Source organism: Pseudophryne corroboree, chromosome 4 (genome assembly GCF_028390025.1).
Source record: "Pseudophryne corroboree isolate aPseCor3 chromosome 4, aPseCor3.hap2, whole genome shotgun sequence".
Lineage (NCBI taxonomy): Eukaryota > Metazoa > Chordata > Amphibia > Anura > Myobatrachidae > Pseudophryne > Pseudophryne corroboree.
In genome coordinates, this window is record NC_086447.1 from 867,028,609 (window position 1) to 867,049,678 (window position 21,070).

At 42.6% G+C, this 21,070-nt stretch overlaps 1 protein-coding gene across 3 annotated transcripts in view; it reads right to left on the minus strand.

The window, feature by feature from the left end:
- LOC134910558 (phosphofurin acidic cluster sorting protein 2-like) overlaps positions 1 to 21,070 on the minus strand; it is a 327,980-nt gene that overhangs the window by 174,795 nt on the left and 132,115 nt on the right. For all 3 annotated transcript variants that reach the window (XM_063918731.1, XM_063918732.1, XM_063918733.1), the window contains exons 3-4: positions 16,620 to 16,707; positions 7,348 to 7,437 (exon numbers count right to left, since the gene is read on the minus strand). In XM_063918731.1, the coding sequence (XP_063774801.1) occupies positions 7,348 to 7,437; positions 16,620 to 16,707 (178 nt within the window). The remainder of the gene's footprint in view (positions 1 to 7,347; positions 7,438 to 16,619; positions 16,708 to 21,070) is intronic.

The window sequence follows — 21,070 nt, forward strand, 5'->3', positions numbered from 1 at the left end:
AGACATTACTCACCGCGATATCACCCACTCTATCCGTTACATTAGCCATCTCGGGGCTTCCAGGCCGGCAGGCCAGGTGTTGTGTTGCGGAGTCAGGGCCTCTGGGGATCTGGGCGCGGCTGTGGCGGGGAAGCACTCCTGTGACATCGCGCGCAGTGGAGGCCTCGGGGCTCACAGAGTATGCGGCGCAGGGAGGGCTATGAAAGCTTTCCGGTGCGCCCCTATCATACATATCTATGCCGGTGGATGCAGCAGCTATTGTTCCACGTGAGCCGCAGCTAGGGAGTGGGGATTGTTGATGCCGGAGGGGGCAGGCGAACTGGCAGCAAGACATAGGACACTGCAGTAAAAGCATACCTCACAACTGTCCCGATTTTAGCGGGACAGTCCTGCTATTCGGACACTGTCCCGCTGTCCCTCCCGTGGGCCACAGTGTTCAGTGGGCGGGGGGGGGGCAGTTGGGGTAGCCTTGGATCACCCGCTGATCTGCTCTGCAAAGCAGTGAGTGATCTCTGAATAGATGCTGTGCGCACAGCAGCCAGTATTCACTCTGCACAGAAAAAAAAAATAGGAATTTAATACCTACCAGTAATTCCTTTCCTCGGAGTCCGTAGTGGATGCTGTACTTTAGTACCATGGGGTATAGATCGGGTCCAATGGAGCCTAGCATTTTCAAAACCTTTAGTGTGTGTATGTGCGTGCTGGCTCCTCCCCTCTATGCCCCTCCTACCAGACTCAGTCTAGGAAACTGTGCCCGAGGAGACGGACATACCACGATAGAAGGAATAATACAACCATAACCGAAAGGAGGGCGCTAACCAGAACAGAGGATGGCAACACCAACCGAACCAGGATAGCAAGGCTATCGCAACCACAAACTCGGACCGCAACGGCCGGCAGACCAAAGTCTTACACAGGTAAGCAGGGATGAAGCACTGAGGCGAGCGCCCATATCCACTACGGACTACGAGAAAAATAATTACCGGTAGGTATTAAATTCCTATTTTCTGTAATGTCCTAGTGGATACTGAGGTTCTGTACTTTAGTACCATGGGGAAGTCCCAAAGCTCCCAAATGGGTGGGAGAGTGCTGAGACCCCTGTAAAACTGCCTGACCAAAGTGAAGGTCATCCTTGGCCAAGGTGTCGAACCTATAGAATTTTACAAACGTGTTCGAACCCAACCAAGTTGCGGCTCGGTACAACTGTAAGGCCGAGACACCCCGGGCAGCCGCCCAGGAAGAACTCACAGACCTCATCGAGTGGGCCTAAATAGACGTCGGCAAAGGCAGAGTCAACGAAGAATAGGCCTGTTGAATAGTCAACCGGAGCCAGCGAGCAATAGTTTGCTTAGAAGCCGGCCGACCAATCTTGGAGGCGTCATAAAGGACAAACAGCGAGTCAGATTTCCGATACTGGGCCGTCCTTTTGACATAAATCTTCAGAGCCCTGACCACATCCAAGGACTCAGGACCAACGGAAACGTCAGACAACACTGGAACCACAAGAGGTTGATTTACATGAAAGCTGACACCACTTTAGGTAAAAATTGAGGACGTGTCCTAAGTTCCGCCCTGTCTTCATGAAAAATCAAATAAGGGCTCTTACAGGATAAGGCCCCTAATTCAGAGACACGTCTGGCAGACACCAATGCCATTAACGTAACTGTCCTCCAGGTGAGAAATTTTAACTACACCCTATGTAAGGGTTCGAACCAGTCCGACTGAAGAAAGGATAGAACCACATTGAGATCCCATGGAGCCGTGGGAGGTACAAAGGGCGGTTGCATAAGAAGAACACCTTTAAGGAAAGTTTGTACTTCCGGCAATAAGGCGAGTTGCTTCTGGATAAAATAGAAAGTGCAGAAATCTGTACATTGATAGAGCCTAAACGTAGGCCCAGATTCACTCCTGCTTGCAGGAAAAGTAAAAAACGACCGATTCTAAACTCCATGGGAGACGCCTGTCTACTTTCATACCAGGAAACATACTTCTTCCAGATACAATGATAATGTTTGGACGTCACCATCTTCCATGCTTGGATCATGGTGGAAATAACCCGGGAGGGAAGAACTTTTCTCGCTAGAATCTCCCTCTCAAATTCCAAACTGTCAAACGTAGTCGCTGTAAGTCTGGATAGACGAACGGACCTTGTTGAAGAAGATCCTCTTGGAGCAGTAGAGGCCAGGGAACCTCCAGAGCCATGGTTAGGAGGTCTGAGTACCACGCCCTTCGAAGCCAATCTGGGGCAATTAGAATTGCTAGAACTCTTTCCCTTCTTAATCTTTTGAGAACTCTTGGGATGAGCAGTAGAAGTGGGAACAGATACACAAACTGGTACGGCCAAGGCGTCGTCAGCGCGTCCACTGCTACAGCCTGGGGATTTCTCTTTCTAGAGCAGTAGTGGCATAGCTTTTTGATGAGACGAGGAGCCATCAGGTCTATCTGAGAACAGCCCCACCGGTGAATTAATTGTTGAAACACCTGGAGATGTAGACCCCATTTCCCTGGATGGAGGTCGTGTCTGCTGAGGAAGTCCGCTTCCCAGTTGTATACTCCTGGAATGAATATGGCTGAGATGGCCCTTGCATTGGCCTCTACCCAGAGGAGGATTTTTGACACTTCTCGCATCGCTGCTCTGTTCTTGTTCCCCCTTGTCGGTTTATGTACGCCACCGCCGTGGCGTTGTCTGATTGAACATGGGTCGCCCGATCCCTCAGGAGATGAGAAGCCTGCAGAAGAGAACTGTAGATTGCCCTGAGTTCCAGGATGTTTATTGGTAGAGCAGATTCCTGTCTCGACCATATCCCCTGGAACTGGGCCCCTTGAGTCACAGCCCCCCCAACCCCGGAGGCTGACATCCGTTGTCAGTAGAATCCACAAGTGGATATTGAAACTCCTGCCTTCCACCAGGTGAGGAACCTGTAGCCACCATAACAGAGAAATCCAGGCTCTCGGAGATAAGGTCACTTCTTGATGCATTTAAAGGTGAGACACCGACCATTTGTCCAGCAGATCCAGCTGAAATGGTCGGACATGAAATCTGCCGTATTGGACTGCCTCGTAAGCAGCCACCATCTTGCCCAGTAACCTGATGCAAAGATGTATGGATACCTTGCGAGGACTGAGCACCGAGCGTATCATAGCCTGGATAGGCAAGGCCTTGTCCATCGGGAGAAACACCTTTTGAGACACTGTATCCAGTATCATTCCCAGGAACTTAAGACATTGGGTCAGTTCCAGGTGAGATTTCTGAAAATTTAGGATCCACCCATGATCCGTAAGTAGGCAAGTCGTCTGATCGATGCTGTGCAGCAGACGCTCCCTGGACACAGCTTTTATTAGGAGATCGTCCAAGAATGGGACTATGTTGACACCCATCCTGCGCAGTTGCAGCACCATCTCCGCCATGACTTTGGTGAAGACCCTCTGAGCTGTGGATAAGCCGAAGGGTAAGGCCTGAAACTGGAAATGGTCGTCCAATATGGCGAACCTGAGGTAAGCCCTGATGGGGCGGCCACATGGGAATGTGAAGGTAAGCATCCTTGACATCCAGAGACACCAGGAACTCCCCCTCCTACAGAGTGGACACCACCGCCTGAACAGTCTGGTTTGGGAACGACAAAAAGACTGGAGTAAAAACCCCTGTTGTGTAACGGAGGAGGTACTGGAACCGCCACCCCTGTTCGCAAAAGTTTTTGAATAGCCCCTTGCAAGGAAACTCTTGATGCGGGTAAAGCTGGTAAGCCCGACTTGAAAAATCTGTGAAGAGGGAGTGTTTGAAATTCCAGACGGTATCCTTGGGAAATGAGGTACCTCACCCAAGGATCACAGCAGGACTCCGCACACACGTGGGCGAAGTGTTGAGGGTGAGCACCTACCTGAAAGTCACCTTGCTGCTGGGGCCAACCATTACGTGGAAGGCTTAGCGACAGGGGATCCGGTGGTCTGGTCCAGGGAGACTGCAGTGGCAGGCTTACGAGACTAACCACAAGATCCTCTGGAAGTGGTGGAGACGCCTCGGCCCCTGCCTCTGAACCTTGCCACCTGAAAGGACTGCAAGGAGGGTCCGGTGTAAGAACGTCTAGCAGGTGGCGCAGCCGACGGCAGATAGGTAGACTTACCCGCCGTTGATTGGGAGATCCATTTATTTAATTTGTCTCCAAACAGGGCATCACCTGTAAAGGGAAGATTTTCCACACCCTTTTTGGAATCAGCATCTGCCGACCACTGACGTAACCACAGAGCTCTGCGCGCAGAAACAGCCATAGCAGAAGTGCAGCCATTTATCTTACACAACTCCTTAATAGCCTTGCTCAGAAAATTTGCAGCATCCTGTATATGTTGCAGCAGAGTAATGACCTCATCCCATGGCAGAGAGTCTAAACTGTCAATAACAATATCAGACCACTTGACTACCACCCTGGAAATCCACCCACAAACAATTATGGGGCAGTGTGCGGCACCCGCTGCCGTAAATTGCCTTGAGTGTGGTCTCAATTTTACGGTCAGCTGGCTCTTGAAGGGATACAGCCCCTGGTACAGGCAGCACCAATTTCTTAGACAGTCTAAGTCTATACAGACGTATCGACTGATGGGGGGTTTTCCCATACCTTTCTGGGAGGGGAAAAGTAGTTAAAAACCTCTGAGGAATTTTTATTTTTTTTATCAGGGTTTAACCAAGCCTCCCTAGCCAGGGAGTTTAATTCTTTAGACACAGGAAAAGTTGCTGAGGTCTTTGGTCTCACTTTAAAGTACAACTTCTGTCCTCATCCACATCATCATCCTCCACATCAGGCTGATCAGAATCAGACTAGAGCACCTGAGGCAGTGAGTGTTTATGTGAAACCACTAGAGGGGGCTGAGAAGCCTTTCTGGTATCTGCTGCTTTGGCCACACAATGACTAGAGTGTTTTAACACCTGTCACTCTTTTTTAGCTGCAGCTAATTCTGAATTTACATTGTGAAAAAAGCTCTTAAAAGTATCTAGCAAGTCAGGTGCCTGTGAACTGTGTCCCTGTGGAGATAAGGAGCACTGTTCACACATGAGTGACCCCGCTGAAGATAGGGTTGAGTTACAAGCAGCACACATAAACATGTCAACAGACATCTTACACAACTGTAACACAGCGCAGCCCACTAACCAACACCTCCACACAGACCCTAGAGAGCCCCTGGAGTGACACTGAGGAGCGGACACCAGCACACGGAACACAGCAGTAAAATGTGTAACGTAAGTGTATGACCTGACAATAGTGAGGCGGTGCTGCCGCTGGCGTGCTCCCCCCTTCTATGGCCCCCTGGTACCAGTACAGAGTCTTGTAGCAGCGTGGGTCACCGGAGGAGCAGCGTACATGCAGCCTGAAAGATCCGCAGCAACAGGAAATGGCGACTGCTCCGGTAATCCCCGCCCCCTGTAATTGTGCGCGGTCCCTGAGTAATAGATTATACTGGCCACATTATTTACACATCAGAAAATGTATACAGTGCACACAAAGCATTCAGTGGTAGGGAGCACCGTGGGGCATAAGCCCTGAGCCAGTTTGTCCGCGGCGGGCACCGCAGCTCTGGGCCAGTGACTGCCGTGTAACCTGCCGCCAAACTGAACCGGGGACCCGTTAACAGGGACCCCGGTGTAACACCACACCTTGAAACTTCGGCATCTGTTAGAGGGTGGCGGCTAGCTGCTGGTGTGGGCACACATACTAACGATGTGTGATCAGTACCTCAGCAGCTCAGTGTCCTGTCAGCTGGGATTACCAACCATTAACCCTCAGGAGGATGGTTCGGTCCCCCCTGTAAGTCCCGCGAAGCAGGTAGCTTGGTTGCCAACCAGGGCTACCTAACAATAACAAACTAAAATAAAAATAAAGGAAACTCTCTGGTGCTCCAGAGAAATGTACCCGGCTTCTTGGGCACATTTTCTAAAACTGAGTCTGGTAGGAGGGGCATAGGGGGGAGGAGCCAGTACACACTAAAGGTTTTTAAAGTGCCAGGCTCCAGTGGGCCCGATCTATACCCCATGGTACTAAAGTACAGAACCCCAGTATCCACTAGGACGTTAGAGAAATAAAAATGTATTTAATACTTACTCACTCTCCCGAAAGTTGCGGTAAAATCCAAATTTTTTGGGTAGTCCCCCTTCAACCCCAGAAGAGTAGCCAGATCTCCCGTAGGGTAGCAGGCAGGATGTAGAGAAGACACTGGGAATCACAGCTTCGTTTTGAGGGGGTGGGACAAAATTATGTGAAACTGCCCCTTCCTCATTGACTAGCGAATTGCAGCATTTTGTGCTACGGAGATGGCGCACAATGACGTGTTAGCTTGGCTCCACCACAGAAGTTGCCTGAAGCAGCGTTTCCTCTCTGGGAGACTCCTGGAGAGGAGTCCTACAAAGTTGGAAAGTATGATGTATTTGCTCCCCTCGCATTGCAACATGGCGCCTAATTCAGACTGGATCGCTGTCGCAGTCTAAAGCCCTTTAGGGAGTGCGCACACGCACCCTGGGAGGCCCAGTGAGATGCTAAAAGCATCTCAGGGCTGCGATCGCCTCTGCCTGATTGACAGGCAGAGGCGGTCGCAGGGCGGGAGGGGGCGTGCCAGCGGTGTTAGAACGCAGTTGGTGGGGGACGGTCTGGACAACACAGGCGTGTCCAGATCATTGCGGTGGCGGGCCGTGTCGGCTTCCTGATGTCACAAGCAGCTGCTGCCGTGCGATGCGGGAAGTGGGGGGAAGCCTGACATGTGGAGAGCGCACTGCCAGTAATAAATGATGCTGCGTGAGGAAAATCACAGCAGATTTTTTATTAGTGACATCGCTGTCAGGGAAATGATTGTCTGCAATGTGGTAACGGCTGCAATACATCAGTTCTTACTCACTTATAGTGCTCACAGCTTTTCACTTTTCAGATTTTTTTCTCGTACCCCCTGGAAATTATTATTTTGTATATCCTATTTATGTATTAGAAAGTTAAGCAAATAGGTCCACAAGATGTGAGCCCACTCTCCAGACCCCCACTTTAATAATAACAATTAAATACAGTTGTAAGAGGGGAGATTTCCAGCTTTCCTCCTGCACTGGAACGATAATCGGCTGGCTTGGCTCGTTAACTCAATCATGTTTGATTTAACTAACAAGCTGGAATGTCCAATGTTTTTGGCCATTTTTTTAGTATTTTCATGCTAACAGACGATACGATTTATCGTTCAGTACCGTACACTACACGATTTTATCGTTACAACTTGCCTTTTATTTGGCAACTTGGAACGATAATCGTGCCGTATATGGCCATCTCTGTATGGAAGTACTTCAGTCCAACTCCCATTATTATAATGACAAAGGCCACTTACCTGGAGAGAAAATGTCAACTCCAGCTCTGTCTCCATCACTCCACTCGGAGGCAAGTGATACTCATTGGACCGGAGAACTCTCTTGGATCCCTGGAAGGAGAAGATTAGGTATCACAGGCCAAACAGCACATTACACCCAACCCACTTCATGGACCGTATTCAGCTTCAGATGCAGTTTTTTTTAACAAATAGGTGACTGCTTGTGACAGCATGCTGGGGACCGCCCAGCGCAGGGCAAGCAATTCAATTGCGATCGCATTGCTGAACTGTGGATGCCACTCTGCCTCCGCAGCCTGGCTGAGAACGCAGGCACAGAGCGGCCATGTTTTCACTTGCAGTGGACGCGTGTGACGTCACGCGGCCGCCCCGAAAATGGCGCAATATCTGATCTACACAATACTACCTAATCTACACTAATATCCCTTATCTACACAATACTTCCTAATCTACACTAATATCCCTTATCTACACAATACTTCCTAATCTACACTAATATCCCTTATCTACACAATACTACCTAATCTACACTAATATCCCTTATCTACACAATACTTCCTAATCTACACTAATATCCCTTATCTACACAATACTACCTAATCTACACTAATATCCCTTATCTACACAATACTTCCTAATCTACACTAATATCCCTTATCTACACAATACTTCCTAATCTACACTAATATCCCTTATCTACACAATACTACCTAATCTACACTAATATCCCTTATCTACACAATACTACCTAATCTACACTAATATTCCTTATCTACACAATACTACCTAATCTACACTAATATCTCTTATCTACACAATACTACCTAATCTACACTAATATCTCTTATCTACACAATACTTCCTAATCTACACTAATATCCCTTATCTACACAATACTACCTAATCTACACTAATATCCCTTATCTACACAATACTTCCTAATCTACACTAATATCTCTTATCTACACAATACTACCTAATCTACACTAATATCTCTTATCTACACAATACTTCCTAATCTACACTAATATCCCTTATCTACACAATACTACCTAATCTACACTAATATCCCTTATCTACACAATACTTCCTAATCTACACTAATATCCCTTATCTACACAATACTTCCTAATCTACACTAATATCCCTTATCTACACAATACTTCCCAATCTACACTAATATCCCTTATCTACACAATACTACCTAATCTACACTAATATCTCTTATCTACACAATACTACCTAATCTACACTAATATCCCTTATCTACACAATACTTCCTAATCTACACTAATATCCCTTATCTACACAATACTACCTAATCTACACTAATATCTCTTATCTACACAATACTTCCTAATCTACACTAATATCCCTTATCTACACAATACTTCCTAATCTACACTAATATCCCTTATCTACACAATACTACCTAATCTACACTAATATCCCTTATCTACACAATACTACCTAATCTACACTAATATTCCTTATCTACACAATACTACCTAATCTACACTAATATCTCTTATCTACACAATACTACCTAATCTACACTAATATCTCTTATCTACACAATACTTCCTAATCTACACTAATATCCCTTATCTACACAATACTACCTAATCTACACTAATATCCCTTATCTACACAATACTTCCTAATCTACACTAATATCTCTTATCTACACAATACTACCTAATCTACACTAATATCTCTTATCTACACAATACTTCCTAATCTACACTAATATCCCTTATCTACACAATACTACCTAATCTACACTAATATCCCTTATCTACACAATACTTCCTAATCTACACTAATATCCCTTATCTACACAATACTTCCTAATCTACACTAATATCCCTTATCTACACAATACTTCCCAATCTACACTAATATCCCTTATCTACACAATACTTCCTAATCTACGCATATGTTTTATCTACACAATACTTCCTAATCTACGCATATATGTTTTATCTACACAATACTACCTAATCTACACTAATATTCCTTATCTACACAATACTACCTAATCTACACTAATATCCCTTATCTACACAATACTTCCTAATCTACACTAATATCCCTTATCTACACAATACTTCCCAATCTACACTAATATCCCTTATCTACACAATACTACCTAATCTACAATAATATCCCTTATCTACACAATACTACCTAATCTACACTAATATTCCTTATTTACACAATACTACCTAATCTACACTAATATCCCTTATCTACACAATACTTCCTAATCTACACTAATATCCCTTATCTACACAATACTTCCTAATCTACGCATATGTTTTATCTACACAATACTTCCTAATCTACGCATATGTTTTATCTACACAATACTTCCTAATCTACGCATATATGTTTTATCTACACAATACTTCCTAATCTACATAATATTCCTTATCTACACAATACTTCCTAATCTACACTAATATTCCTTATCTACACAATACTTCCTAATCTACACTAATATCCCTTATCTACACAATACTACCTAACCTACACTAATATTCCTTATCTACACAATACTTCCTAATTTACACTAATATCCCTTATCTACACAATACTACCTAATCTACACTAATATCCCTTATCTACACAATACTACCTAATCTACACTAATATCCCTTATCTACACAATACTTCCTAATCTACACTAATATCCCTTATCTACACAATACTTCCTAATCTACACTAATATCCCTTATCTACACAATACTACCTAATCTACACTAATATCCCTTATCTACACAATACTACCTAATCTACACTAATATTCCTTATCTACACAATACTACCTAATCTACACTAATATCTCTTATCTACACAATACTACCTAATCTACACTAATATCCCTTATCTACACAATACTACCTAATCTACACTAATATTCCTTATCTACACAATACTACCTAATCTACACTAATATCTCTTATCTACACAATACTACCTAATCTACACTAATATCTCTTATCTACACAATACTTCCTAATCTACACTAATATCCCTTATCTACACAATACTACCTAATCTACACTAATATCCCTTATCTACACAATACTTCCTAATCTACACTAATATCTCTTATCTACACAATACTACCTAATCTACACTAATATCTCTTATCTACACAATACTTCCTAATCTACACTAATATCCCTTATCTACACAATACTACCTAATCTACACTAATATCCCTTATCTACACAATACTTCCTAATCTACACTAATATCCCTTATCTACACAATACTTCCTAATCTACACTAATATCCCTTATCTACACAATACTTCCCAATCTACACTAATATCCCTTATCTACACAATACTACCTAATCTACACTAATATCTCTTATCTACACAATACTACCTAATCTACACTAATATCCCTTATCTACACAATACTTCCTAATCTACACTAATATCCCTTATCTACACAATACTACCTAATCTACACTAATATCTCTTATCTACACAATACTTCCTAATCTACACTAATATCCCTTATCTACACAATACTTCCTAATCTACACTAATATCCCTTATCTACACAATACTACCTAATCTACACTAATATCCCTTATCTACACAATACTACCTAATCTACACTAATATTCCTTATCTACACAATACTACCTAATCTACACTAATATCTCTTATCTACACAATACTACCTAATCTACACTAATATCTCTTATCTACACAATACTTCCTAATCTACACTAATATCCCTTATCTACACAATACTACCTAATCTACACTAATATCCCTTATCTACACAATACTTCCTAATCTACACTAATATCTCTTATCTACACAATACTACCTAATCTACACTAATATCTCTTATCTACACAATACTTCCTAATCTACACTAATATCCCTTATCTACACAATACTACCTAATCTACACTAATATCCCTTATCTACACAATACTTCCTAATCTACACTAATATCCCTTATCTACACAATACTTCCTAATCTACACTAATATCCCTTATCTACACAATACTTCCCAATCTACACTAATATCCCTTATCTACACAATACTTCCTAATCTACGCATATGTTTTATCTACACAATACTTCCTAATCTACGCATATATGTTTTATCTACACAATACTACCTAATCTACACTAATATTCCTTATCTACACAATACTACCTAATCTACACTAATATCCCTTATCTACACAATACTTCCTAATCTACACTAATATCCCTTATCTACACAATACTTCCCAATCTACACTAATATCCCTTATCTACACAATACTACCTAATCTACAATAATATCCCTTATCTACACAATACTACCTAATCTACACTAATATTCCTTATTTACACAATACTACCTAATCTACACTAATATCCCTTATCTACACAATACTTCCTAATCTACACTAATATCCCTTATCTACACAATACTTCCTAATCTACGCATATGTTTTATCTACACAATACTTCCTAATCTACGCATATGTTTTATCTACACAATACTTCCTAATCTACGCATATATGTTTTATCTACACAATACTTCCTAATCTACATAATATTCCTTATCTACACAATACTTCCTAATCTACACTAATATTCCTTATCTACACAATACTTCCTAATCTACACTAATATCCCTTATCTACACAATACTACCTAACCTACACTAATATTCCTTATCTACACAATACTTCCTAATTTACACTAATATCCCTTATCTACACAATACTTCCTAATCTACACTAATATCCCTTATCTACACAATACTTCCTAATCTACACTAATATCCCTTATCTACACAATACTACCTAATCTACACTAATATTCCTTATCTACACAATACTTCCTAATTGACACTAATATCCCTTATCTACACAATACTTCCTAATCTACACTAATATCCCTTATCTACACAATACTTCCTAATCTACACTAATATCCCTTATCTACACAATACTACCTAATCTACACTAATATTCCTTATCTACACAATACTACCTAATCTACACTAATATTCCTTATCTACACAATACTTCCTAATTTACACTAATATCCCTTATCTACACAATACTATCTAATCTACACTAATATCCCTTATTCACACAATACTTCCTAATCTACACTAATATCCCTTATCTACACAATACTACCTAATCTACACTAATATCCCTTATCTACACAATACTATCTAATCTACACTAATATCCCTTATTCACACAATACTACCTAATCTACACTAATATCCCTTATTCACACAATACTTCCTAATCTACACTAATATCCCTTATTCACACAATACTTCCTAATTTACACTAATATCCCTTATCTACACAATACTTCCTAATCTACACTAATATCCCTTATCTACACAATACTTCCTAATCTACACTAATATCCCTTATCTACACAATACTACCTAATCTACACTAATATTCCTTATCTACACAATACTACCTAATCTACACTAATATTCCTTATCTACACAATACTTCCTAATTTACACTAATATCCCTTATCTACACAATACTTCCTAATCTACACTAATATTCCTTATCTACACAATACTTCCTAATTAACACTAATATTTCTTATCTACACAATACTTCCTAATCTACACTAATATCCCTCATTCACACAATACTACCTAATCTACACTAATATCCCTTATCTACACAATACTACCTAATCTACACTAATATCCCTTATCTACACAATACTTCCTAATCTACACTAATATCCCTTATCTACACAATACTTCCTAATCTACACTAATATTCCTTATCTACACAATACTTCCTAATTTACACTAATATCCCTTATCTACACAATACTTCCTAATCTACACTAATATCCCTTATCTACACAATACTTCCTAATCTACACTAATATCCCTTATCTACACAATACTACCTAATCTACACTAATATTCCTTATCTACACAATACTTCCTAATTGACACTAATATCCCTTATCTACACAATACTTCCTAATCTACACTAATATCCCTTATCTACACAATACTTCCTAATCTACACTAATATCCCTTATCTACACAATACTACCTAATCTACACTAATATTCCTTATCTACACAATACTACCTAATCTACACTAATATTCCTTATCTACACAATACTTCCTAATTTACACTAATATCCCTTATCTACACAATACTATCTAATCTACACTAATATCCCTTATTCACACAATACTTCCTAATCTACACTAATATCCCTTATCTACACAATACTACCTAATCTACACTAATATCCCTTATCTACACAATACTATCTAATCTACACTAATATCCCTTATTCACACAATACTACCTAATCTACACTAATATCCCTTATTCACACAATACTTCCTAATCTACACTAATATCCCTTATTCACACAATACTTCCTAATTTACACTAATATCCCTTATCTACACAATACTTCCTAATCTACACTAATATCCCTTATCTACACAATACTTCCTAATCTACACTAATATCCCTTATCTACACAATACTACCTAATCTACACTAATATTCCTTATCTACACAATACTACCTAATCTACACTAATATTCCTTATCTACACAATACTTCCTAATTTACACTAATATCCCTTATCTACACAATACTTCCTAATCTACACTAATATTCCTTATCTACACAATACTTCCTAATTAACACTAATATTTCTTATCTACACAATACTTCCTAATCTACACTAATATCCCTCATTCACACAATACTACCTAATCTACACTAATATCCCTTATCTACACAATACTACCTAATCTACACTAATATCCCTTATCTACACAATACTTCCTAATCTACACTAATATCCCTTATCTACACAATACTTCCTAATCTACACTAATATTCCTTATCTACACAATACTTCCTAATTTACACTAATATCCCTTATCTACACAATACTTCCTAATCTACACTAATATCCCTTATCTACACAATACTTCCTAATCTACACTAATATCCCTTATCTACACAATACTTCCTAATCTACACTAATATCCCTTATCTACACAATACTTCCTAATCTACACTAATATTCCTTATCTACACAATACTACCTAATCTACACTAATATTCCTTATCTACACAATACTTCCTAATTTACACTAATATCCCTTATCTACACAATACTACCTAATCTACACTAATATTCCTTATCTACACAATACTACCTAATCTACACTAATATTCCTTATCTACACAATACTTCCTAATTTACACTAATATCCCTTATCTACACAATACTTCCTAATCTACACTAATATCCCTTATCTACACAATACTTCCTAATCTACACTAATATCCCTTATCTACACAATACTACCTAATCTACACTAATATTCCTTATCTACACAATACTACCTAATCTACACTAATATTCCTTATCTACACAATACTTCCTAATTTACACTAATATCCCTTATCTACACAATACTATCTAATCTACACTAATATCCCTTATTCACACAATACTGCCTAATCTACACTAATATCCCTTATCTACACAATACTACCTAATCTACACTAATATCCCTTATCTACACAATACTTCCTAATCTACACTAATATCCCTTATCTACACAATACTTCCTAATCTACACTAATATCCCTTATCTACACAATACTTCCTAATCTACACAAATATCCCTTATCTACACAATACTTCCTAATTTACACTAATATCCCTTATTCACACAATACTACCTAACCTACACTAATATTACTTATCTACACAATACTACCTAATCTACACTAATATCCCTTATCTACACAATACTTCCTAATCTACACTAATATCCCTTATCTACACAATACTACCTAATCTACACTAATATCCCTTATCTACACAATACTTCCTAATCTACACTAATATTCCTTATCTACACAATACTTCCTAATCTACACTAATATTCCTTATCTACACAATACTTCCTAATTAACACTAATATTTCTTATCTACACAATACTTCCTAATCTGCACTAATATCCCTCATTCACACAATACTACCTAATCTACACTAATATTCCTTATCTACACAATACTATCTAATCTAATACTAATCAAAACTAATACTAATAGTATTAATACTAATCTAATCTAATACTATCTAATAAAGCCGCCAAGTGTGATGTCTTGGAGTAATACTTGACTCCTCCCTCTCCTTCAAACCACACATTCAGTAGCTCTCACAAACCTGCCATTTCCATCTCAAAAACATCTCCAGGATCAGACCCTTTCTCACCCAGGACGCTACTAAGACCCTCATCCACTCACTAGTTATCTCCAGATTGGACTACTGTAATCTCCTCCTATCTGGCCTCCCTCAAAAATGCCTCTCTCCACTCCAATCTATCCTCAATGCTGCTGCCCGTCTCATCTTCCTCACCAAACGTACTACATCCACATCCCCTCTCTTGCAGGACCTTCACTGGCTACCTTTCCCATTCAGGATCCAATTCAAGCTTCTCACACTCACCTACAAAGCCCTCACCCAGTTTTCTCCCTCTTACACCTCTAACCTTATCTCTCTCTACATTCCCACCCATTCTCTTCGCTCTGCTAATGCACGCCGTCTCTCCTGCCAACGGATTACCTCCTCCCACTACCTACAAGATTTTGCACGTGCTGCTCCCTATCTCTGGAATTCTCTACCTCTCCCCATCCGACTCTCCACCTCTCTAGAAAACTTCAGACGGGCTCTCAAGACCCACTTCTTCACCAAACCCAGCCAACTCTTCTCCTAACCCTCTTGTCTATGCTCACTGTCTAACCCTTCTGTATCACCCCGGTCTGTTAGCACCTCACCTTTAGATTGTAAGCTCGCAAGAGCAGGGACTTCTTTCCTCATGTGCCTTTCCTTTTCTTACTTACACTATCTTATGCTCCATACTCCCTTTGATGGCTCCTAAACCCTGGTTTTCTATACCTGTCCTATATTGTCTTGAACTGTAAGTGCTGTTTTCTTGTTTGCTCATTTGATTATGTACTGTGTAATGGACGCTGCGGATCCCTTGTGGCGCCATATAAATAAAGGATAATAATAATAATCAACACTAATATCCCTTATCTACACAATGCTTCATAATCTACAGTACTCCATTTATACACAATGATCTACACTATACACAACTAATCCACACTAATACACCATATCTACACAATAATAACCAGTCTATATTAATACTCCAGATCTATACAATACTACTACACTTACCTGCAGCTTCACCGCAATAACCACAGAGTTCAGATCTCTGTCTAATTCTCTCAGCACCAGAAGTCTCTTGAGGGTCAGACTGCAGAGCCTGAGGAGATAACGCATAATGCACCATTGTAAGGACACTATACTGTAGTATACAGACAGCAATACGATGGTGACATTATACTATAAAGAGATTTAACTATAATATGTAATCTAGATATTAAGGAGCAAATAGAGAGTGATGAGACACTATGGAAAGGACATAGGGGGTTATTCAGAGATGTACGCAGATTTTGCTCCGGCAGCAAAATCTGCATCCATATACTCATATGCTGGGGACCGCCCAGCACAGGGCAAGGTCACCCAGCATGTGTGGTGCTGTGCCACGTTCGCAATTTAATTGCAAACACACCAAATAGAGGTAGATCCCTGCCTGTGCAGCCTGGCTACTTAGGCAGGGGCACCGCCGCCATGTTTCTATACGTAGGAAATGCAGATGACTTCGTAGGCCAGCCCCAAACATGGCCAATAAGCCTGTGTTTCCTGATCGCCTCTCCCCCCGAAAGCCCATCCCCTGTCAATCACCATCCTTCCGGGATGCGATCACATGGTAAAGGGTCACATACACGCACTATGGCCGGTGTGCGTGCGCAGACCCTATGGACGAGGCCGCTGGCTGCATCCATATCTGAATAAGGTCCTTGATGACATATAAATGTGGAAGGACATTTTACCATGGAAGAAGGAGAGTAACTATAGCATGGACATTATATAATAGAGAAATAACTGTGATAGGACATTACAGAATGGACATTTCATAATACAGAAATAATAGTAACAGGAAACTACAGCATGGACATTATACACTGAAGTGCCAAAAGTCATGGGATAGATGCTTGGTATCGTGCAGCCTGACGCAGCAACTCGACATGGCATCGTTTCCAGAAGTGAATGGAAGACTTCTAGAGAGATGTTGACCCATGCCGTCTGGATGGGTGGTCTTCTGTATGCCGACTGACGGGATCCCGGCGCACAGTATAACAGCGCCAGGATCCCGACAGCCGGCATACCGACACTTATTCTCCCTCGTGGGGGTCCACGACCCCCCTGGAGGGAGAATAAAATAGTGTGGCGCGCGTAGCGCGCCACCGTGCCCGTAGCGTGGCGAGTGCAGCGAGCCCGCAAGGGGCTCATTTGCGCTCGCCACACTGTCGGTAAGTCGGCGGTCGGGCTCCCGGCGCCGGTATGCTGGTCGCCGGGAGTCCGACCGCCGGCATATCGTAGTGAACCCGTCTGGATAGCTTACCACAGTTCCCTGATATTTCTAAGTGCAGGAACTTGAGTGTGACTGGATCTCTCCACCACATCTCACAAATGCTAAATAGGGGTTATGTCGGGGTGAACATGATGGCAACACAATTCGTCGGAAACTCTCCAGAATGCTCCTCAAACTAATTCTGGATAACTTGGGACCGATGATACAGTACATTATCCTGTTAGAATATTCCATCGTTGTGGGTTATATGAAGTCCACGAAGGGCTGAAAATGGTCACCAAACACTGGAATGTAGCAGTTGCCAGTCAATGACATGTTCAGGTGGACCCAACCCATGCCACGTGAATCCATGACATTAGGGAACCACCACCGGCCTGCAGGTGCCTTGTTGACAAACGGGTTCCATTTCCTCATGGGGTCTACACCACACTTGAACCCTACTATTATCCCAAAACAACTAGTAGTGTGACTTATTGGACCACACCACGTTACCAGTCCTCTAGGGTCAAATTAGCGATGTCACAAGCCCAGGAAAGGCGCTGTGTCCAGTGTTGGAGTGTTAACAGAGGCACTCTGGTGGGTCTTCTGCTCCCATATCCCATGAAAGCTAAAGAACATTGCAGGTATGCATCTGGTAATTCTTGCATTGAATGTGGATGTGTTCTGATCCAGTGTCGCATGTTTGTTACCACGGACAACTCTGGCCAGACACTGGTCACAATCATTAATCATTAATTAATGGTCGGCCACTGCACTGTCCACAGTGGGTGGTAATGCCTTTCAAGAGGTATGTCCGGTACACACGCGACACTGTAGAGCACAGGTTCTCAAACTCGGTCCTCAGGACCCCGCACGGCCCATGTTTTGCAGGTCACCTGTAGATTTTTAAAATGTGACAGTTGGTGATACACAGTGCAGCTGCTGGGTGACATGGAAAACGTGAACCGTGTGGGGTCCTGAGGACCAAGTTTGAGAACCACCGCTGTAGAGTAAAGAATGTTGAACGTCCGTCACCTTACCATGAGCAGTCTAGCCGGTGTTCAGACTGACTTAGGAGATGTCCAATTGCAACTGTCGCAGTCACAGGGGAGTGTCCTTTTTGGGATCCGAATTAGCTAAGGAGTCCAACGCAACATTAAACGTGGTCCCGGACAGCACAACATATCAGCTGGAGTCTCAGTTGGTAACAGTCCAAAACATCAAAGGTTTGACAAAGCTGCAAGCTCTAGAAATGAAACACATCAGAAAGATGCCAGGAATTACTCATCACATCACCTCCTTGGTGTTTTGGACTGCTACCAACTGGGACTCCAGCTGACACATTGTGCTGCCCACATTTAATGTTCCGCTTGACCTCATTGCTAATTCAGATCCCCAAAATGACACTCACTGAACTGGTAATTTAGTTACCTAATGCTGGACTGCATGTCCCTTTGTAGGGGTTAATACCCATAATTTGAATTGTCCATTGTGATTATACTGAGATAAGGAGGATGTTCTTTATGATTGTATTTAAATTTGCGGACATTGACCTTTTAAAAGGCCTATATTAGGATTCAGTATGGAATGCCGGCGCAGGGTGTTCCTGCGGTGGTGCCTAAACCTTACCCCTCCTCTCCCAGCTTATTTCTAACCCTCCCCGTGGGTGCCTAACCCCCCCCCTCCCCACAGCCTAACTCTAACCTTACCCCGCCCGCAGCCTAACCCTGACCTCCCCAGGGGCCGTCTAAACTCCTCCCTCCCCCCACCCCTAAACCTAACAATGTTGCTATACTTATACAGGTCGGGATGCCAAAAGTCAGAATTCCGACGTAGGTGTCCCAACCTTTTCTGGATTCCGGCGTCAGCATTGTGGTGACGGTTGGAATTCTGACAGCTGGGATCCCAACAGCCGGTAAATTAACCGCATTCCTTATTTCTCTGACGTCCTAGTGGATGCTGGGAACTCCGAAAGGACCATGGGGAATAGCGGGCTCCGAAGGAGGCTGGGCACTCTAGAAAGATTTATGACTACCTGGTGTGCACTGGCTCCTCCCACTATGACCCTCCTCCAAGCCTCAGTTAGATTTTGTGCCCGGCCGAGGTTGGATGCACACTAGGGGCTCTCCTGAGCTCTTAGAAAGAAAGATAGACTTAGGTTTTTTATTTTCAGTGAGACCTGCTGGCAACAGGCTCACTGCAGCGAGGGACTAAGGGGAGAAGAAGCGAACTCGCCTGCTTGCAGCCGGATTGGGCTTCTTAGGCTACTGGACACCATTAGCTCCAGAGGGATCGACCGCAGGCCCAGCCTTGATGTTCGGTCCCGGAGCCGCGCCGCCGTCCCCCTTACAGAGCCAGAAGCAAGAAGAGGTCCGGAAAATCGGCGGCATGAAGACTCTGTATTCACCAAGGTAGCGCACAGCACTGCAGCTGTGCGCCATTGCTCCTCTCACACACTTCACACTCCGGTCACTGAGGGTGCAGGGCGCTGGGGGGGGGCGCCCTGAGGCAGCAATAAAAACACCTTGGCTGGCAAAAATACCACAATATATAGCCCCAGAGGCTATATATGTGGTAAATACCCCTGCCAGATTCCATAAAAAAGCGGGAGAATAGGCAGCGGAAAAGGGGCGGAGCTATCTCCCTCAGCACACTGGCGCCATTTTTCCCTCACAGCTCCGCTGGAAGGAAGCTCCCTGGCTCTCCCCTGCAGTCTACACTACAGAAAACGGTTAAAAAAGAGAGGGGGGGCACTAAATTTAGGCGCAGTATATATATTATATAAAAACAGCAGCTATAGGGGACATAACTCAGTTAGTCCCTGCATTATATAGCGCTCTGGTGTGTGCTGGCATACTCTCACTCTGTCCCCCCAAAGGGCTTTTGTGGGTCCTGTCCTCGTTTAGAGCATTCCCTGTGTGTCTGCGGTGTGTCGGTACGGCTGTGTCGACATGTTGAATGAGGAGGCTTATATGGTGACGGTGCAGAGGCCGATATATGTGATGTCGCCCCCTGGGGGGCCGACACCAGAGTGGATGGATAGGTGAAAGGTATTAACCGACAGTGTCAACTCCTTACATAAAAGGGTGGATGACGTAACAGCTGTGGGACAGCCGGCTTCTCAGCCCGCGCCTGCCCAGGCGTCTCAAAGGCCATCAGGGGCTCAAAAACGCCCGCTCTCTCAGATGGCAGACACAGATGTCGACACGGA